The 21,419-nt window shown below is 41.7% G+C and overlaps 1 protein-coding gene across 1 annotated transcript; it reads left to right on the top strand.

Moving 5' to 3' along the window:
• Positions 1-331: 331 nt before the first annotated feature.
• Positions 332-15,706, top strand: PNPLA4 (patatin like domain 4, phospholipase and triacylglycerol lipase; the record flags this gene model as incomplete). Its single annotated transcript, XM_081909074.1, is given in 10 exon segments — positions 332-559; positions 2,696-2,817; positions 3,397-3,583; positions 7,158-7,234; positions 7,236-7,244; positions 7,441-7,528; positions 7,530-7,577; positions 14,851-14,974; positions 15,584-15,672; positions 15,674-15,706. Coding segments are annotated over 10 exon segments (1,005 nt in total).
• Between the last annotated feature and the right edge of the window lie 5,713 nt (positions 15,707-21,419).

Raw genomic sequence — 21,419 nt, 5'->3', positions numbered from 1 at the left:
CCCCATCTGTACCCTTTTGACAGAGATGCTGACAAAGCTTGCCTCTCTTGGGCCTGGACATCAGCTTTGGGGTCTTAGGCCCAAGCATTGCTGAAGTTAAACAGGTCTAGTCTGGTCAATGCCTGGATGAAAGACTGCCTGGGAACCACATAGGCAACCCCCACAGGATTCCAGGTTGGAAGAAAGGTAGGCAACAAGTTGTACTAAATACCGGTAAATACATAAATGTACATGCAGAATGGTCTTGTGATTCCCCAACCTGGAGTACTGTGTCTAGTTCTGCACATCACAGCTTAAGAAGGATGTTGACAAGCTGGAACGTATGCCGAGGATGGTGACCAAGGTGATAAACAGTCTGGAAACCAAGCCTTATGAGGAATGGTTGAGGGAGTTAGGGATGTTTATCCTGGAGAAGACAAGACTGAAAGCCATCTTCAAATATCCAAAGGGCGGCCACACAGAAGAGAGAGCAAGCTTGTTTTCTGCTGCTCCAGTGGGTAGGATCCGAACGAATGGATTCAAATTACAAGAAAGGAGATTCCAAATAAACATCAGGATGGTAAGATGGGAAGAGCTGGACTACCTCGGAAGGTGGTGGAGTCTCCTTCACTGGAAGCTTCTAAACAGAAGTTGGACGGCCATTTGCCAGGGATTCCTACATTCATCACCATTGCCTTTGACTTTATTTATGCTGGTGAGACTTGGGGAGTCATGATGTGGTTGAGCACCCACGCTTGCCTAATGTTGTTAGTGTAATTCCAGACAATTAATCTTGAAAACACAATGCGGCTCCAAATGATTAATTTCTGCATTTGTTTTATATTACTTTTGGATTAAAAAAAAATGTGCAGAAGACAGAGCGGTAAGTGGATTACATTGGGAAAATTATATATTTTTTAAAGCTTATTATTCTAGTGGATTTTGGTAATACAAGCAGCAGCTTTCGCTACAGGAAATATAAAGATATACTTAATTAGATTTACATATCTTTTGTAGACTACTATATTCTCTGAGCTAATGGTATCTGGAGACTTAGAGAGAAGCGTAAACCAAACGCTGCCTCCCTCTCCCCCTTCCTCCCCTCTCCCATCACAGTTTATATTTTTTGCCTTAATCCAAGTTTCTTTGCTGGTAATTTGAACTCACATGAATTAGAATAGGGAATGCCAAGTTTTTCATCCATCTTTTTAATCTAATGAAAAAATACACCTGCACCAATTTTTTTATATTGTAAGTTTATGTTGAGAAACATCTATGGGAATAGGGCAGTATACAAATTTAATTAATTAATTAATAGCAATACTAATAGAAATACATTGGTACCTCGGGTTACATACGCTTCAGGTTACAGACTCCGTTAACCCAGAAATATTGCTTCAGGTTAAGAACTTTGCTTCAGGATGAGAACAGAAATTGTGCTCCAGTGGCGCGGCAGCAGCAGGAGGCCCCATTAGCTAAAGTGGTGCTTCAGGTTAAGAACAGTTTCAGGTTAAGTACGGATCTCCGGAACAAATTAAGTACTTAACCCGAGGTACCACTGTAGTACTGCAAGCAAATACAGATGCTCCAACAACCTTATACTGCATATTCCTAATTCTGGAATATGCAATGACTTTATGGAGACCTACAATACTTTTGCTCAGACATTTCAGGAATTTTTCACATTTTTTTGATGAATGTGTTGTTTTTGAACTTTCTGCTATTTTGAGTTTATCTGACCCTGCCCCCACAAAATACTCCATTTCTAGCTCTTTCTGGCCAGCCATTCAATTTTTGTTCTAAGCTAAAGTAGCGGATCTTGTACCTTAATGAAAGCCATTCTGTGACTCCTCCTCTTATCTTAATATTTTCTGATGTGAAATGCATGATGCTTTGTCATCACACAAGTGAGTTTTCCCACTGCCACTCCACACAATTTGCTGTCCCATCTTGCTGGGTGGGAATTGAAATATGACAGCGTAACACCATGCGGTTTGTATTGGTAATCACTATCAGTAGGAAGAGAGAGGTACTTCTGGTGGCTGCCCATAGTCTATTTCCAGCCTGTGACTTCATTTTATTTGCTGTGATCCAACTAATGTTGACTATATGTTGGCGGCTTTTCATTCTTATGAATGGACAGCCAGTACCTGCACACAAGGACATTTCACTATTGACACAGCTGGAAAGGTTAGATGTTCCATGCTGCAATGAAAATGTGAATCAAGCCTCAAATCTAGATCAGCCTTCTCAATCTGGAACCATAAAGATAAAATTCTCATCAACCCCAGAGTTAATGGCCACTGCATATGGAGGGCACCATATTGGGGAAGGCTGATGTAGCTGGTATCTAAAATGCAGAAACCCTAAGCTTCCTTGCAGAGATCCATACATAAAGATAGAAGTGAACTTCATTGTCTTCAGATAAGTCTCACCAAGCTCACTAGGACTTGCTTCTGAGTAAACATGCTTAGTGTCTCACTGCACTGCCAGTTATGCAATATTTAGTAGCAAGTGGGATCAGTTTTAATTGATTCTTCCAACTCAGCATGTTTGATTTCTTTATTAGATGAAGGTTCCTATCTTTCTAGATGAAAGTTGTTGGAAACCCTTATGCTACCATATTATCATTTTGTTGCCATGCTGACAGAGAGGAGAACTTTTGTGTCTTCCACTTAATCTAAATAAGAAAACGTTCATTATAATTTTGTACAAGATGCTGATGGTAACATTTTTTAATTCAAAGGAGCATTATCATGAAAATAGGGCCATGGGTGAGAAGCCACATCTCTCTATAGATGTGACATTCAGCACCCTAATATGTATCTTTACTTGGAAGTAAGTCCCATTGCATTCACTGGGGCTTACTCCCAGGAAATTTTATATGTGATTGCAGCTTTAGTTGTTCAATATAAATGCTTAAAAGGAATTGAATGACCAGCTGAATTACTGGAGTAGCTAAGGATTGTAAGCATTTTAGCCAACACCCAATCGTTTCGAAATATTTTGGGTAATGACTGCAAGTATTTACATATTTTTTGGTTTAAGACACCTGCTTCAATAAGCAGCTAAGTGGTTGGAGGTATGAGTAAGAACTGGTTTAGTCTTACAGTAGAATATGAAAGTAAATTGTCAGAGTGAATTTTAAAGATAGAAAATAAAGTTACAGTTAGAGAAGTAGAAAAAAAGGTAACACTTTGTTAAATTGTATTTCAAAGCACCTCTGACAGGAGCCTCAAAGGTATTAATGCAAGTTTCCAATTATTTTTGGAAGCTGAACTTAATTGTATATTTTAAAGATGAAAAATGTCCTGATGATTCTAAGCCTTATTTCACACATCGGAGTGGAAAATTCTTTTTTTTTTGGGGGGGGGGTGTGAAAAATCTTTCACAATCCTTTCTAAACTTTCTTTCCAGAGCAAAAATGAATCACCTCAGCTTCTTCTTTGCCGCTTGTGGGTTTCTAGAGGTATACCACTTGGGGGCAGCATATGCTCTTTCCAAACATGGCAAGAAATTACTGGAGGTTGTGATGGCCTTTGCAGGAGCTTCTTCAGGATCTGTGACTGCTACTGTTCTTTTAACAGTGCCCGAAAATATAGAGGTAATTGAAAAAGAACCTGCAAATCTTTAAAAGATAGCTTAAATCTACTCATTTGGGATGCTATCAACTGAAATCATAATAATATGACCAGTATCTTGCACACCTACAGTGCAGCTGCATGCTTTTGCTAGCATATTCCAAATTAAACATTTTGGAGCAGTGATAGATTTATGAAACATACTCTTATCTTTTACTGTCACCCTTTTGCCTGTATTGTGTGTTGCAAGATTATGTGTAGGGAAATGGGCAGTGACGGTGAATAATTTTTTTTGACCTATATAATTACTTTTCTAATTCTTACTTGGTTACTTTGTAGTATGTATTCAGAATTAAGTATTTGTAATGATCGGTCATGTAGTTACAAACGACAGTCTCTCCCCCCTACCTTTAAAAAAATTACTATAGCCTGTTTAATTTTGTGTCAAAGGCAAAATAGGCTGACATAGCTAGTGGAATTGGCACTGGCCAACATAGGCGCAATCTGTTTGTAAAAATAATGAAAACATTATTAGTAATTAGCAATTGTAATTGCTTATTCCTGGTAATTAATGATTTGTCGTTTTCAGTTTTCCTAATTGGTAGCTAGAGATAACTAAGAAAGCAAAGCTATCTATGACACATATCTTTTGATGATGATTTTATATATATATATATATATATATATATATATATATATATATATATATGCTTTCGTAGATTTTCATGGGTACAGGAATGCAGGTTTTGGTGTCCTCGGGTGTCTTCCCGTGTAAAAGTTGGGGTGTCTAGGCGACGTTTCGACGAGGTCTCACTCGTCATCTTCAGGCTGGTGCTTTCGGCTTCTTGTTACTGGAACAGAGCAGGATCTCAGTGTTTGAGTTCCTATAAATACTGTTGAGGGGGTGTGGTGTATAGCCTCCAATGTTCTGGGCAGAGAGGAAGTTCCCAGGCTAGTGTGCCTTTTCTTCTTTTGTTCCTTAATTACTTGAGGGATATCTTGAGTGATTTCTTGAGTGATATCCTGAGTACCACTTAGGTGGGTCATTAGGTGTGGATTAGTTGCTAAAGTCTTTGTGTCTTGACCTCTTGAACTTTGTGAAGAGTTTTTCTGAGAAGATGGCTGTACTGCACTTAGTTGTGCTCTGGCTTGGCTTCGTGTATAGGGGTGCAGCACCCCCCTGCAATCCCTACACAGATCTGGCTGACACAGGCCACAAAACCACAGCTCGCCATCTTCTCAGAAAAACTCTTCACAAAGTTCAAGAGGTCAAGACACAAAGACTTTAGCAACTAATCCACACCTAATGACCCACCTAAGTGGTACTCAGGATATCACTCAAGAAATCACTCAAGATATCCCTCAAGTAATTAAGGAACAAAAGAAGAAAAGGCACACTAGCCTGGGAACTTCCTCTCTGCCCAGAACATTGGAGGCTATACACCACACCCCCTCAACAGTATTTATAGGAACTCAAACACTGAGATCCTGCTCTGTTCCAGTAACAAGAAGCCGAAAGCACCAGCCTGAAGATGACGAGTGAGACCTCGTCGAAACGTCGCCTAGACACCCCAACTTTTACACGGGAAGACACCCGAGGACACCAAAACCTGCATATATATATATATATATATATATATATATATATATATATATATATATTCATAATCATCAAAAAATCTCAGGGCGGATCACAGATCTTCACAGTGGTGTGAAGGTACTCATAGAAGCCAGGAAGATTAGAAGCAGGAATGTGCAAAACCTCTCACTTGGTTTCTGCAGATTCTTCTCATTTTCTGCCCCACAACCTTGCATATACAGTGGTACCTCAGGTTAAGAACTTAATTTGTTCTGGAGGTCTGTTCTTAACCTGAAACTGTTCTTAACCTGAGTTACCACTTTAGCTAATGGGGCCTCCCACACAATTTCTGTTCTCATCCTGAAGCAAAGTTCCTAACCCGAGGTGCTATTTCTGGGTTAGCGGAGTCTGTTACCTGAAGCATATGTAACCTGAAGTGTCTGTAACCCAAGGTACCACTATACTTGGAAGCCAGCAGGGATGGAGAGCCTGTGGCTCATCCAATATTGTTGTATTGCGGCTCGTCTTGGGTCTGACGGGAGATGTAGTCCAACTGCATCTTTAGAACCTAAGGTGCCCCACTCTTGCTCTAGTGTGAACCACCAGCTGGTCCTGCAAATTGATGGAGATGATGGAGAGCAATCAACCTGCAACTGTATGGATGATGCCAGTGATTGTAGCTAGCCAACTGCTCGATTGCACACTGTGGTGTTCCATTGACCACCACACAATGCTTGTAGTAAGAGCAGACATTGTCCTCCTCACTCAAATGCTCAGTAGCAAAGCTGCTTAACAAGCTGCCCCTTGTGTATATCTTTCCCTTAAAGAACAGCGGGAAATTGCGTTTAGGCATGCCAACATGGACTCTGCCTGATAAGCTCAATGGGACGCACATCTAAAGGAACATTTCGATTCACATCCTGATAATGCGACTTCTCAGTGTAAATCTACCCTAACAATCCACCAACCCCTGGAACAGAATATAAATCTGAATGAATCTGACACGAAGTGGGTTCATGATAATTATCTGCACTAGTGGAACTTCAGTATCTGCTTCAGAAATCAGAACTGCTAAATACAGCATCTATAATTAGAAGTGTATTTTTTAACAACACAGCAATTCAGTGACTCTGTGGAACGTGCTGCTTGTAGTACGTGCTAACAATGTTTGTGACTCCGCAGTTCAAGGCAAATGCCATTTTCTTTAAATTGTAGTACAACAAAGTTTCTGTTCTTCCCCTTTCAGTTATCTCAATGCTACTGCTGCTGGTTCTTGCTGAAGCCCAACAACAGTTTATATCTGATCAGGAGTCATCTGTTGAAGCTGCCAATTGATCTAAAAAACACACTACCACCCTTGAAACTCTGTATCATATTTTCCCCAGGCCATTGCCACTACCCTTGGTCACACCCTTTCAAAGGCTTTTGCAAGTGGTGGGAAATCACTGCTGTTTAACTAATTTTCTCTTAAATTTCCACTGCCATGGGTATTGCCCATATGCTACCTGCAGCTGTTTAAGCTGTTTTTGCATTTTAATGAGCATTCATCTTAGTAAATTACAACTCCTAGTCTGTGGCATTAAAAATAACTGAAAATTGTCACCCACAGCTTTCTGTGATTTAAATCTGCATGATTCTTTCAGTCTATTCAACGATGTTCTTTGCTTGTGAAGGATCCAATAAGAGTTTCTCATTCAGTACATGGTCTTTTGGCTGACTAGAATTTCAGGTGTCACTAAACATTTTATTAAAACAAAGGTAGTGATTTGTAGGTAAGCAGAAATGAAATTGTGTGTGTTTTCAGATTAATTTGATCATGAGAGTCCTAATAAATGTGGATTCAATGGTAATAAAAACAAATACAAAAACTGCCTAATCTTCCCCACTCAACTAGCTTATGATGGTACAAATGTTTTTATTTCAGAAATATGTTTTGCTTTGTAGGGTTTGTAAGAAATGAATAGAAAAACAGTATTGTACATAACTATATTTTTTAGAGGGGGGGACGACTTTTTCAGGAGTCTACCAAAAATACCTATGAATTTGCAGAAGATCCTAGAAAACTATATTTTGGACCACTAACACAAAGCTATGACAAAACTTAGGTGGTATTTCTTTTTACAAATATCCTCTTAAATTTGGTTTCATGTAAAGCCCCAGAGAAATGCTACTGAGAGGATTCTGTGTGGATGGCGTCTTGTATTAACTGTGGAGAAACAGCGCTTTCCATCCTTCCTAAATTATTTAGATGGTGTTTAATTATTAAGGCTGACTAATGTTTATCATTCTATTTTTCTGTAGGGGCTGCATTGATTCAATTCTTCCTCCTAATGCTCATGAGATAGCAGAAAATCGGCTCTTTGTATCAGTCACTAGTGCTAAAAATGGAAAAAAATAATTTGCTTTCAAATTTTGCCTCCAGGGAGGATCTTGTTAAGGTAGGAGAGCTGCAGATCACGTCTATAAATGGAAATGAACGACTGTCTCCAGGGTCTATGTGTTTGGTTTTTTATTAACTGTGTCCTGAGAACTCGTCATTCAGTTCAGTTGAGTAACTATGTTGCTTCAAGAAGGACTGCTGACCTGTTTAAAGTAAGAACTGCATGATCTAATGCTTCTGCAATGCCCACAATTGGCCCTATTTTATTCCTTTAAAAATAATGATTCCCCCTGTGATTTTGTAAGTGCGTAAAAGAACTGGTTCTTATGTCAGAACAAAATGCTAACAAAAGGCCAAGACAGGGCTTGATAATCATTCCAAGAAAGCAAAAGACATCTACCATATTTTTCGCTCTATAAGACGCACCAGAGCATAAGACGCACCTAGTTTTTGAAGGAGGAAAACAAGAAAAAAAATATTCTGAATCTCAGAAGCCAGAACAGCAAGAGGGATTGCTGCGCAGTGAAAGCAGCAATCCCTCTTGCTGTTCTGGCTTCTGGGATAGTTACGGAGCCTGCATTCACTCCATAAGATGCACACGCATTTCCCCTTACTTTTTAGGAGGGAAAAAGTGAGTCTTATAGAGCAAAAAATACGGTATATGTATCACAATGCTCATCCAGCATTGGAATAGGATTTCCTCACTGCTATTTTTCTAGAAAAAGAGATGCCATGAACTCACCATGAATGCTTCCCTCTTTCTCTTAGAATGGCAATGGCACCTACCTGAGAGGTGCCAGAACTGAGTTCTGGTGATTTTCCACTGAAAGAAAGCCCTGGATGTCCCTATTTTTGCCAGAGAAATGCTGAAGAGAATGGAATAGGATGTTCCTATTATCATTGGACAAATGTTGGAGGGTATTAAAAAAATTGTCCAGTAGCATCTTAGAGACCAACTAAGTTTGTTCTGGGTATAAGCTTATATGCGTCAGACCAACATAGCTACCTACCTGAATCTAGAATCGTTGGAGGGTATGTTCTTCTTCCCGATTCAGTTAGGAAAAATATATAGACTACTTAATCAGAAGAGATGCCCCTTTAGCCACAGCATAACTCTTGACACCCCTGTAGCTAACCTGGCCTGCTAATCTTCAGATACCAATGGTATTTTTAAAGTGGGATTTTGTCGCAATGGTCCTCTGCAAGGCTGGAGTGCTCTGCTGAATGATGGTTTAGAGGATGAGAAAGACAGACCTTTATTCATTTACCCATCCGCTTATACTTTGTGTGGTTGATGAAGCAACACCAGGCCCTCTAAAATGAATGAGCGCAGCATAGTTACATAGATTTAGATACCTGAATTTACTTGCAGGTGTATATTCCATTAAGCTTAGTCTTCATGCTTCATGTGCCTCTTTTAAGTGGATTTTAACTACACCCTATTTCACAATATCGCTCCTGCTTGTAATATATGTGTGTGGATTACGAGAAATAATGTCTCAAAATCCAATAGCCTATGAATTATTAAGGAGTGCGTTTGAGGGTCTGGTGCAGCAAGAGAAAGCAGAGTAAATGTTATTTCTGGGGGGATGAGGGAGCATCTTAAATGGAGAGTTAAGCTATCCCTGCTACTGTTGCAGCCACAGATAGGGAGTTTTGAAACACCCAAGGCTGCTTTTCCCTTCTTGGGGGGGGGGGTCACCCTGTCTAGTTCCAGCTGGATCCCTGCTGGCCCATTAATGCTCACCATCCCTTCCTGAAGACTTTTGAAACTTCTCCTCCTGCAGCTTTGGATCTTTAACCCTGCAGGAGGACTCTTTTCTCATTCGGCTCTGGAAGTTTTGTCCTTGATCACATGGACGTCAAGAAGCCACAGATTGTAAATGAAGAGAAGAGGCATTGGGGAGTTGCTAAGCAATCCTGATGGAGGAAATTCTGCCATTCAGCTTAGCTTACGGTGATGTGTGTGGGATAGACTGTTGCCTGTCTTGCTCATATACTGCTCCACTTAAGGCTATCTATCGAACTTTAAAGTCAAAATAACAATAAAATAAATATAAATACGACCACCATCTCTGGGCTCCGACCTCTGATTTGGACCTGTCTGTCAGTTCTAATTTTTGGCTGCCTAGGAAGTCAGTTATCTTGCTAAACTCATTATGCTTTATTGGCACTGTTGGCAACCAAATCATAAAAGCTCTTGTTACGCTCTGATGGCTTCCAGTGAATCATTCACACAGCTTGCAGCACTCAATAGGTAATAAACACTTTCAGGGGCACCTTAAGAATGGCGTTGAGAGGATGGAGAAGGGAAAGTGGGGTAAAGAAGCAAGGTGTTCTTCACACAAAAAAAGGTTCATTTGGAAGTGCAGCAAAATCTTGTATCTGATTAGCATCTCCAAAGGGAAATTTTGAAGTTTAGTGACAGCAGATCCTAGATTCATGTACCCGTAATTTCAAATAAACAGTTGACTGCATGGCATGCACTTGGATGATAGATCAACAGAAGACAAGCACAAGTAGAATAATGAGACAGAGGTTGATAGAATGTATCTGGATGGTTTTTGTTTCCCACTTCTATCAATCTGGCCCTGCCCCTCTGCTTTTTTGTTTTGTTCTTGGCATGTGTGCAAGTATGCCTCTACCTGGAGATGCACGTTTCTTTAGAAGATCCTGGAAATGTGCAATAATCAATGTTATCATTCTCAGTTATCATCATGCTTTTCAAGTGGGGGAGATGGGCATCATGGAATATCCATTTCAATTATTCTCATTTTTTTCTTTCACTTTTTTAAAATACTGAGATATTGTGCAAGAGTGATATCTATCTATCTGATTAAGGCTTGCACAAGACCTCTGTATCAAAATACTTTTTGAGCCCCATGCATGTATTTTGATTGGTGTCTTAGGTAATCCCTCACTTCTACTGTGTGAAGCTCTTAAGAGCACAGCTCTGCTTAACTGGATTGCTGAAATTAGAACGTCCCTTAGCAAGTTGCCACTGGCGGAAATAGACGTTTGTATTGTTTGGGCTGCAAGAAACAAAATGGCTGCAGGGAGTTTGGGTGGAAGTAGGAGTGTAGTATAAAACACCACCCCCTGGAAACATCACTATACAAAGACAATGTGCTAATGAGCTTCCACCCCAACACTGACCTCAGATTTTATAACAGGTTATTTTTACTTACTGAATTTTCTGCAATAAGGGAAATCTGGATTTTTTAAAATGTTTATGCTGGCATTTTTATGTTATTGTGGTGTTGTCATTGCAAAAAACAAGAGGCAGTACCAGTTATTCCTTATTAGTACAGTGGTACCCCGCAAGACGAACGCCTCGCGAGACGAAAAACTCGCAAAACGAAAGGTTTTTTCGTTTTCGAGTTGCCTCGCAAGACGAATTTCCCTATGGGCTTGCTTCGCAAAACGAAGCTTGCCCCGGGGACAGCGGGTCTTCTCTTTTGAAGCAAGGAGCGGCGGGGAGATCGCTTCTCCCCACCGCCCCTTGCTTCAAAAGAGGTCCGGGGGCAGCTCTTCCCGCTGCCCCCGGACCTCTTTTGAAGCAAGCGGCTGCGGGGAGATCGCTTCTCTCCGCAGCCGCTTGCTTCAAAAGAGATCCCGGACCTCTTTTGAAGCAAGCGGCTGCGGGGAGATCGCGTCTCTCCGCAGCCGCTTGCTTCAAAAGAGATCCCGGACCTCTTTTGAAGCAAGCGGCTGCGGGGAGATCGCGTCTCTCCGCAGCCGCTTGCTTCAAAAGAGATCCCGGACCTCTTTTGAAGCAAGCGGCTGCGGGGAGATCGCGTCTCTCCGCAGCCGCTTGCTTCAAAAGAGATCCCGGACCGCTTTTGAAGCAAGCGGCTGCGGGGAGATCGCGTCTCTTCGCAGCCGCTTGCTTCAAAAGAGATCCCGGACCTCTTTTGAAGCAAGCGGCTGCGGGGAGATCGCGTCTCTCCGCAGCCGCTTGCTTCAAAAGAGATCCCGGACCTCTTTTGAAGCAAGCGGCTGCGGGGAGATCGCGTCTCTCCGCAGCCGCTTGCTTCAAAAGAGATCCCGGACACCTGCCCCAGCCGCTGGGCTTTGTAGCGCTGCTGCGAAGCCGGGCGGGGGGCGGGAACACCTGCCCCAGCCACCCTGCTTCGGAACGCTGCTCCGAAGCGGGGTGGGGGGCGGGAACACCTGCCCCAGCCGCCGGGCTTCGTAGCGCTGCTGCGAAGCCGGGCGGGGGGCGGGAACACCTGCCCCAGCCACCCCGCTTCAGAACGCTGCTCCGAAGCGGGGTGGGGGGGCGGGAACACCTGCCCCAGCCGCCGGGCTTCGTAGCGCTGCTGCGAAGCCGGGCGGGGGGGCGGGAACACCTGCCCCAGCCACCCCGCTTCGGAACGCTGCTCCGAAGCGGGGTGGGGGGGCGGGAACACCTGCCCCAGCCGCCGGGCTTCGTAGCGCTGCTGCGAAGCCGGGCGGGGGGCGGGAACACCTGCCCCAGCCACCCCGCTTCAGAACGCTGCTCCGAAGCGGGGTGGGGGGGCGGGAACACCTGCCCCAGCCGCCGGGCTTCGTAGCGCTGCTGCGAAGCCGGGCGGGGGGGCGGGAACACCTGCCCCAGCCACCCCGCTTCGGAACGCTGCTCCGAAGCGGGGTGGGGGGGCGGGAACACCTGCCCCAGCCGCCGGGCTTCGTAGCGCTGCTGCGAAGCCGGGCGGGGGGCGGGAACACCTGCCCCAGCCACCCCGCTTCAGAACGCTGCTCCGAAGCGGGGTGGGGGGGCGGGAACACCTGCCCCAGCCGCCGGGCTTCGTAGCGCTGCTGCGAAGCCGGGCGGGGGGGCGGGAACACCTGCCCCAGCCACCCCGCTTCGGAACGCTGCTCCGAAGCGGGGTGGGGGGGCGGGAACACCTGCCCCAGCCGCCGGGCTTCGTAGCGCTGCTGCGAAGCCCGCGCCCCCCAGCCTTCAGAAGAGGTCCGGGGACAGACTGTCCCCGGACCTGGTCTGAAGGCGGTTTCCCTAGGAACGCATTAATTGATTTTCAATGCATTCCTATGGGAAACCGTGCATCGCAAGACGAAAAAACCGCAAGACGAAGAGACTTGCGGAACGAATTAATTTCGTCTTGCGAGGCACCACTGTATTGTTTTATTTATTAGATTTGTATACAAAAAAAACTTGCATATGTGAGGCAGTACTGATTCTACCATGAACTTCCATCTGGAAGCCCCTTCAGTCACTCAGATGCTGGCACAAGGAAGATGCAAGGCTTTAGCAAATGGGAGGAAACCTGATCATGACTTGGTGTGTGGTGTTCTGAACTGTCTATATACACAGAACTGAAGTGAAATAAATCCAAAGGGTACCTAAAGCCATGAGCTGGATCCAAAAAGATCAAGAGTTTGGGCAGAAAACAATGTCTTCATCTTTGAAATATTGTTGCTATATTTGCACTCTGTATGTTCATGGCATTACAAATTTGATGTTAATTTGAAGCCAAGACGTTGCACTCACTCAAAACAACACCAGTGATTAAGGGCTGACTTTGTCTTATTAGGAACAGACTGTTCTGATTAGAAATAACAGCGACAATTAAAAAACCTAAGAGTCTAGTTATATTATAATGAAGGTTTGCCAGTGTGGTACCTATGATGCTGCTAATCTTCTGAGTCCCTGCCCACCTCACTGCTCCTTTTGTTATTAGGTGGCAAGGATGGTTGGGATTTTTTTATCCCCCATTTGAAAAGTACATAGAGCTGAAAGAGACACTCAAAAGACTGATTATGTTCCCTACTTCCTCTTTCAACTCAGTGTAGTTTTCAAGGCTCAGACTGGGACCTGAGCTGCTAAATTGACAGCAGAGAGTTAGGAGGGGGGGGGAGACGCAATTTGAGATGCTGTAGGAAGGGAAATGGTCTGACTGTGGGGAGGAAGGAAGAGGAAAGAATGACCCCACCAGTCAGGAGAAAAAATGGAATACCAGATAGGAAGATAGATGATAGATGATAGATAGATGATAGATAAATAGATAGATAGATAGACGATAGATGATAGATAAATAGATAAATAGATAAATAGATAAATAGATAAATAGATAAATAGATAAATAGATAAATAGATAAATAGATAAATAGATAAGTAGATAAATAGATGATAGATAGATAGATAGATAGATAGATAGATGATAGATAGATAGATGATAGATAGATAGATACATTAGATAGATAGATATAGATAGATAGATAGATAGATAGATAGATAGATAGATAGATAGATGATAGATAGATAGATAGATAGATAGATATAGATAGATAGATGATAGATAGATAGATATAGATAGATAGATAGATGATAGATAGATAGATGATAGATAGATAGATAGATAGATAGATGATAGATGATAGATGATAGATGATAGATGATAGATAGATAGATAGATGATAGATAGATAGATAGATAGATAGAGATAGATAGATAGATGATAGATATAGATAGATAGATGATAGATAGATATAGATAGATATAGACAGATGAGAGAGAGATTAAATCCATTAAAATATGTGGGTTGGTTTTTTGTTTTTTGTTTTTGAAATTGCCTCTTTTTGCACAGATTTCACCTGCTCATCCATCATCAAATAACAGATCACATCTGCCCCCATTGACATTACTCTAAAAAGTGTAGAACTGATGCTTTCTACCAGTGCCATAGTGTAAAAACATGTATGTGAAACATGGACCTTTATAAATCAGAATTTTTACGTATGGCCTCCTGAAAACAGTTATCAGATTATAGTTCACCTCTGTCTCCACATTTGTATTCTTGGTGGTTTTGTTGTCCTCCTATGTAAAAATCATGATATATGAAGATCAGTGCTTTTTTTTTTTTTTTGGTGCTGACAAGAAGCACACCTGTGACATTTTCTTGTACTGTGTACCAGTGTAAGCTTTGATCTGATGGTGGGGAACACTTTCTAAAATCATGCAAATTTAAGAGGATCCATTTTAATCCACCAGACCCAGCTGTTACCAAGATTCCATGGTCAAGCAAATTGTGTGTTGCAAGGTGGGGGTGGGACTGAAGGAGGAAGAAGTGGCCAGAGAGAGGGGCCCAAGAGCCAACCAGAGAGGGCGGTTCTCATGGCATTCTCTTAAACATAACAAATCTTCCCATGGACCTCCAAAGGTTAGAAATCCAGGTCCAGATTCGTTTACAGTCATGACACTGGCAGATACTGATCAATTCATTAATGAGCAGGCAAATGAGGCTGTTCTGCTTTGGTGATCACTCATTGTCAGGGGTCAGGCTGGGGAGTACTACTCTGGTGAGGAGCCCCTCTCTCTCCCTGCTCAGAACAAGGATCATGGGGCTCCACTTGAGCAGGAGAGTAGTACTGACCTGGTCACAGTTCGGAAGACGGGAGTTGGACAGACTCGGGAGGTGAACAACAAGAAGATACAGAACAGGAGGAGAGAGAGTTAGCTGAATCTCCCTTGCTGGAAAGTATACAGCCTCTTAGTCCCAGGGCTAGAAGATTGGATAAGGTAACTTCTCAGAAGGCTACTTGTTTGAGAGATCGGGTAAATAGGAGACGGGAAGACGGAAGTGACTAGAGGGAAGTGGGAGGCAGCGGTGGACCATATGCCCTTCCATGAACATGGTCATAATTGTGTGTCCATAAGTGCTTCAAAGCATCTATGGTTGGATGAGTGAATGAGTTGTAAATTCACAGCCCTTGGTCTTCTAATTTTAGGGTTGCTGGATTATTATTTTTTTAATGATAACCAACATCCGTAGTATACAATCCTTAAAGTTGAAACCACCCCCATCTTTCTGGAAGGCCTGTTTTTACTCTCATGCTGTTACTATGGTCACCCACTTTACTTTTAGAGGGAAATATGTGATAAAGCCCATTTGCCATGATTTGAGCTACTTGGAAGAAGGACCAGATAAATGATAATAAAACAGTAAGTGTTGGATACCGCCCTTCAAGAAAACTTACTATAGTTAAGGATATGTTACCTCAAAGGAAAACTAGCCCAGACAAAAGAAATGGTCACGATCCTTCATTTGTCTTTTTCCTTAGAGAACTTCACAAGACTCCACCAGGCTCTTTTCCCACTAAGCCAGGAGAAGATGGTATCGCTATACCAGGAAGGATATGATGATGTCATACATTTTTTTACTAAAGGAAAATTGGTTTGAATAGATTATGTGTGTCGGAAATTAACAAAGTCTGATGGCTGTCAGAGCAAAGCTACAAACACTCCAGCAGAGCCCAAGGGATTGCTGTCACAATTTCTGTTTATCTAAAATGAATGCCATAGGAATTGCATCTGTCGCTGTCAAACAAGTGTTTATATATAGGTGTATTGGATGGAATTTGTAAACAGGTTTGGATGCAATGGAATTGTGCTTGCATAGTAAGAGAATCTGTTTAATAGGGCAGTAAGAAAGAAAGAAAATCAAAGGTTTTTATTTTTCTTGCCATGGGAAATGCTCAAAAATGATTTGCTGACATTAATTAGATTTTAAATATATGTTCAGTTTGTGGCTGGAAAATATATACTTTCTACACAGAGCTGCAAACTCACGTTCTTTGCAAGTAATCCTGTTTGTGTGCCCATTAATTGACTTAATCATTTTCGTTTTTATTGTTTTTTTTCCTGTGTACTCTGAAGCATGAACTCTAATTATAAAGAGGCAGTGGGATACTAAACAGCTTAATTGCATATCTTTTAATTGTTATGCATATGGATTTTGCTATTAGTACATCTTGTTCTTCAAATAAACTGCATAACTTTCTGCATTTGGATTTGCGTAGTGCAGTGCTTCAAATGACTAATTCTTGCTTTCTGTCACGTATAATTCTTTTCAGAAAAAAGGTGGCAGTTAAATTTATTTATATTTGCTGACAAAGTTCCCCCAAAGGAGGGAATTTGCCCAAATTGAAGTAGGAGTCATGCAGGGCTTAAGTTTCCAGTGGCAATTGTTCTCCCAGTATAATGTCAGAAGACCCGGCTTCCTGTGGTTAGCAGGGAGGGAGCCAGTCAGCCTTCTTGGTTGAGTGAGGCTGCCATTTTGTGACCCAGGTAGTCCTCAGGACCTGTCTCAGTGTGTTCATTGCTTCTGACCATCACATCTTTGGGGCACAACAGGAATGATTTTGCTCAGATTTATTGGATTATGAATAAGTTTCCGAGCACAATGCAAAGTGTTGGCGCTGACCTTTAAAGCCCTAAACGGCCTTGGTCCAGTATACCTGAAGGAGCATCTCAACCCCCATCGTTCAGCCCTGACACTGAGGTCGCGCTCTGAGGGCCTTCTGGTGGTTCCCTCACTGCAAGAAGCCAAGCTACAGGGAACCAGGCAGAGGACCTTCTCGGTAGTGGCACCTGCCCTGTGGAATGTCAAAGAGAAAACAACGACCAGACTTTTGGAAGACATCTGAAGGCAGCCCTGTTTAGGGAAGCTTTTAATGTTTGATGCATTGCTGTATTTTAATATTTTGTTGGAAGCTGCCCAGAGTGGCTGGGGAAACCCAGCCAGATTGTGCTCTGTCAATCATTCAGTTGTTTCCAATAGCTGGTTTGAATTTAAAGAACTCAATACAAAGATGTTCTGTTTACACACATTGGAGAATAATGTGTACATCCAATGAGTAGAGCTGTGGGCTGTTTTTCACTTTACATTGTAGTTTTGGTCCAGGGTTGTTCTCTCCCTCTCCCTCCCCCCCCCTCTCTCTCTCTCTCTCACACACACACACACACACACACACTAGAGAGAGAGAGAGATTTCTTTTATAAATATGTATGTTAATTTCCCCCACAATTTAGCATTTTGGGAATGATAGAAATGGGACTTACTTTAGGAATATTTCATTCCTTTCATCTCCCTGTTGTTTGCTCTGCTTCTCTTGAATGCTTGTTTAATTTCTAAAATTAATTCTAGAATTAATTTCTAAAATTAATTCTAGAATTAATTTCTAAAATTAATTCTAGAATTGACGCATGCATTTTTTTTTATTTTTGCTTAAGCTTCCCCTCTTTCTTCCAGATCAAAATTCTTTGGGGTAGTGTTTTACTCAAGTTGTGATGTACTGATAAAACACCACACAAAATCTTATCATCAGATTTGGTGCAGTGTTTTAAACATGCATGGAAGGGCACATGCACAAAAAAAAATACTGATGCCCATAGAAGGATTGATGAAACATTGTAAAACAGCAGTGTGCATTGATGATTAAGAGAAAAGGAGATAGACTAAGCTAGAGCAATTTCTATAGTAAGAGTATTCAGCCCCCACGCCCTAAAAAAAACCAAGGCAAGTTTTTTGGGGGAGGGATATTTAAAGTTATTGTTGGACGTGGTGAATTGTTTCCATGGTAGCTTTTCCCACTCCCCACACACCATTTTTTTTGTAGTAACTGCAAAACTAACTGCAGGTTTCCTCTGAATGCCACCTTGACCTGGAGTGACACTACATTAAGAAGGTGCATCATTCTTGGGGCAGGAAGGCCCCAAACTCTTATCACTTTGGTTGTCGCTTTTTCCTCTGCCTTTTCCAGATCTGTGCTATATATGTTTGAAATGAAACGACCCGTGCTGTATCTTGCATTGTTAAAACGGCTGAAATGAAAACTGGAACGAAGAGAATTTGATGTGATGTAAAGGGCAAATTTACGAAATGGACTTTCTGAGGTGTGGCAGCGGTGATGTATAAAACTATGACAACTTGTGTTGAATAAGCAGTCAATAATGCCTCATGCTGCTTTGTTCTTTCAGATTTCTGTTATGTAGTTGACAGTTCCATAGTTTCTAAAGAATAGTCCTAATGTGATAGGTCATGACTTCAGTGCAAGACATTCCTTTTAAGCAGCTTGGCCTCCTTTTTAAAAAGGCTGTAAAGACCTTGATTTTGACCTGATCTTCAATAGGCAGATAGCAGTGTAGGAAGATCATTGAGGTCATGCATCCTCAGTGACCTCTATTACTGAAAAGGTGACTACTGCAGTCCGAAAACAATGCTCTTCCAAGACTAGGGCATTCGTTTCAAGATGGACTGCATGGAAACACTCACACCTGATTATTCACTGTCAAACTGCATGCAGTCTCTCATTGCTGAGAGCTGATCTCATCAGGCTTTTTGTGTGCATTACCAAATTCACTTGAAAGAGTAAATAACAGATGGCTATTAACTGATTTTTTTTTTTTAAAAAATAATAATCCTCCAGTGATTTTATACATTTGGTACAATACCTGCTCAGTACAAAGCTTCCTGAATCCCTTCTTTTCTAGGCTGAAAAATTCCAGTTCTTTCAGCCACCTCTTTGAATTGTAGCTGCATTTTAGGTAATCACAAGAAAAGTCTTGCTGGATCAGACCAAATGCCTGTTTTTGTCCAGTTTCACACAATAACCAACCAGATGCCCCTTTTCAGGAGCTCACAAGCAGGGTGCTAATTGACTTTGTGCATGCAATTTGTACATGTTTACCTGAAAGTAACATACCCTCCAACATTTCTCTGATGAAAATAGGGATGTCCTATTCTATCATCCTCATCCTCATCATCATATTTATACCCTGCCCAGCTGATTGGGATGCCCCAGCCAATTCGGGTGGCTTCCAGCATATATGAAAACATAATAAAACATTAAACATTTTAAAACTTCCCTATACAGGGCTGGCTTCAGTTGTCTTCCAAAGGTTGTATATTCTCTTATCTCCTTGGCTCCATACGCTTACCACCTCTTTAGCTGGTAAGGGAGAAGACATTCACAACTTGTCTATAAATGGAATTGCCCATGACATGCAAAAACCTTTTCATGTAATGAAACCTCTTAGTGTAATGAACCCCATTTTTTTGTTCAGTAACTGAACAGAATTTCAGTCCGTTTCACAAAGAAACCATGTTTCTCCACTTAACAACAGTCTTAAAAATGAAAACAAGAGGACGGATTTTCCTGACTACTTCATGAAAAGAATATTGTTTCTCAGCTTGCTTTGGTTCCTAAGAGCTAAGAGGTGGATGGAGGTATTTCTCCACTTGTGAAATAGATGACTTGTTTATTTCATAATCAGAACAATGCTGCCACCTCTTCCCCACTGAAGCATTTTGAGATATCAGGAAGAACACATGAAATTCCAGTTTGTTGTGTGACAAGAATGAGGAGCAAACAAAATTTGTAAAAATGCATGCAACTTATAGAGAAGATGGAGAATTGCAGATGCATTTTCAGAAGAACATCTATGCCCTGTTCCCGGTGACAAATCAGTTGAAATGTGATTGTAAAACATCTGTGAATCAGTTTAAATAACTGATGGAAGCACATTTAAAAGCACTGTCTTTCACACATGCACACCAGCCATGAGATTGTGGCTCCACATCTTTCCCCCTTTTCCTCCTAATTAACACTAATGTCTCAAGAGATGAAACTGATCTGTAGAAAATGTAACTTGAAAAAAAGAGACATTGCACATACTTTTGTAAACCAAGAAATCTTTAATAAAAAATATTTAAACAACAACAATGCTGTAAGTGGCATGTGTGAGATCAGTCTTGCTCTATTTGATGAGACAGGTCAAAATCCAAAGAGACGACAAGCAAATCTAGTGGCAGCTTGGATGAAACGTTTTGAACTCATTCAAGATTGGCAGTCAATTGGAGCATCAAATTTAGTTTTTGTACAAAGCATAATGTTGCATTTATGCATCATTTTGGCAATAAATCAGATAGTTCAACTAAAATACGGCAAGTAATCTCTTGCTCTCGAATGGCAGGCCCTCTAATGTCTATTGTTTGTCAGAGAAGGGAGAATATAGTTATGGAGGTGGAAAAATAGAAAACAAAAACATGTTCTTAATTTGTTTCCTCTAGCTGGTTTTGCTGAAATCCTGACAGTTTTACTAGGAAATTAAATTGCATAGATATTTCCCCCCTCAATGTGCAAATAGGCCTGGATCAAATGTATAGAAAGGCCTACTCCTAGAATAAGCAGCCAAATCACAGTCTATTTTTTCCATGAATCACGTGCTTTTGGGCCCATTCAGGGAATGTGTTCATGCAACCTTATTGGAAGATAAATTCTGTGAACATTTTTATTGACTCTGAATCTGCAATTTTGCAAAAATGAAGAATTAAAAACATTTTTTTCAAAAAGCATCTCTACCTGACCCATTTCAATTTTACTGTCTTATTCTTTGTAAGACATTCAAATTCCTATAAATGAACAAAGCAGTTGGAGAGATTGATCCATAGGTGCTACTATTTTAGACAATTAAGTGCCTTGTTTGAAAGGATCTGGGTCTGGTGTCCGCCAGTGATTGCCTGCATACCCTGGTGTGCCCTACAAAGCATACCAGGAGGTAGACACCAATGAGTGGCAGCAGGAAGCAGTGGAGATTGCCAATAAATTGGCTTACACAATTGCAGCCAATACAACTAAATATCTAAAGGACTGTTACATGGAGGACGGAACAAGTTGCTTTCTCCTGCTCCGGATGCTACAGCCCAAACCATTGGATTCAAGTTAAAAGAAAGGAGATTTTGCCTAAACATCAGGAATAACTTTCTGACAGTAAGAGCTGTTTGACAGTGGAATGGACTTCCTCAGTAGGTAGTTGTTCTTGTTGTTTAGTCGTTTAGTCCGACTCTTCGTGACCCCATGGACCAGAGCACGCCAGGCATTTCTGTCTTCCACTGTCTCCCGCAGTTTGGTCAGACTCATGTTTGTAGCTTCGAGAACACTGTCCAACCACAGTAGGTGGTAGATTCTCCTTAATGGAGAGTTTCAGCAGAGGTTTGATGGCCATCTCTCATGTATGATCTCCTAATGCATTTCCTGGCTAGTTACCTTCCACTTGCTACTTCAACAGAGACCAGAACAATCTTGGAAACCATGTGCAGTTTCTGAGTCACAGGAA

The sequence above is a fragment of the Podarcis melisellensis genome (genome assembly GCF_964234715.1).
Source record: "Podarcis melisellensis genome assembly, chromosome: 4".
Taxonomy (NCBI): domain Eukaryota; kingdom Metazoa; phylum Chordata; class Lepidosauria; order Squamata; family Lacertidae; genus Podarcis; species Podarcis melisellensis.
This window is presented reverse-complemented; position numbering and strand designations above follow the sequence as displayed.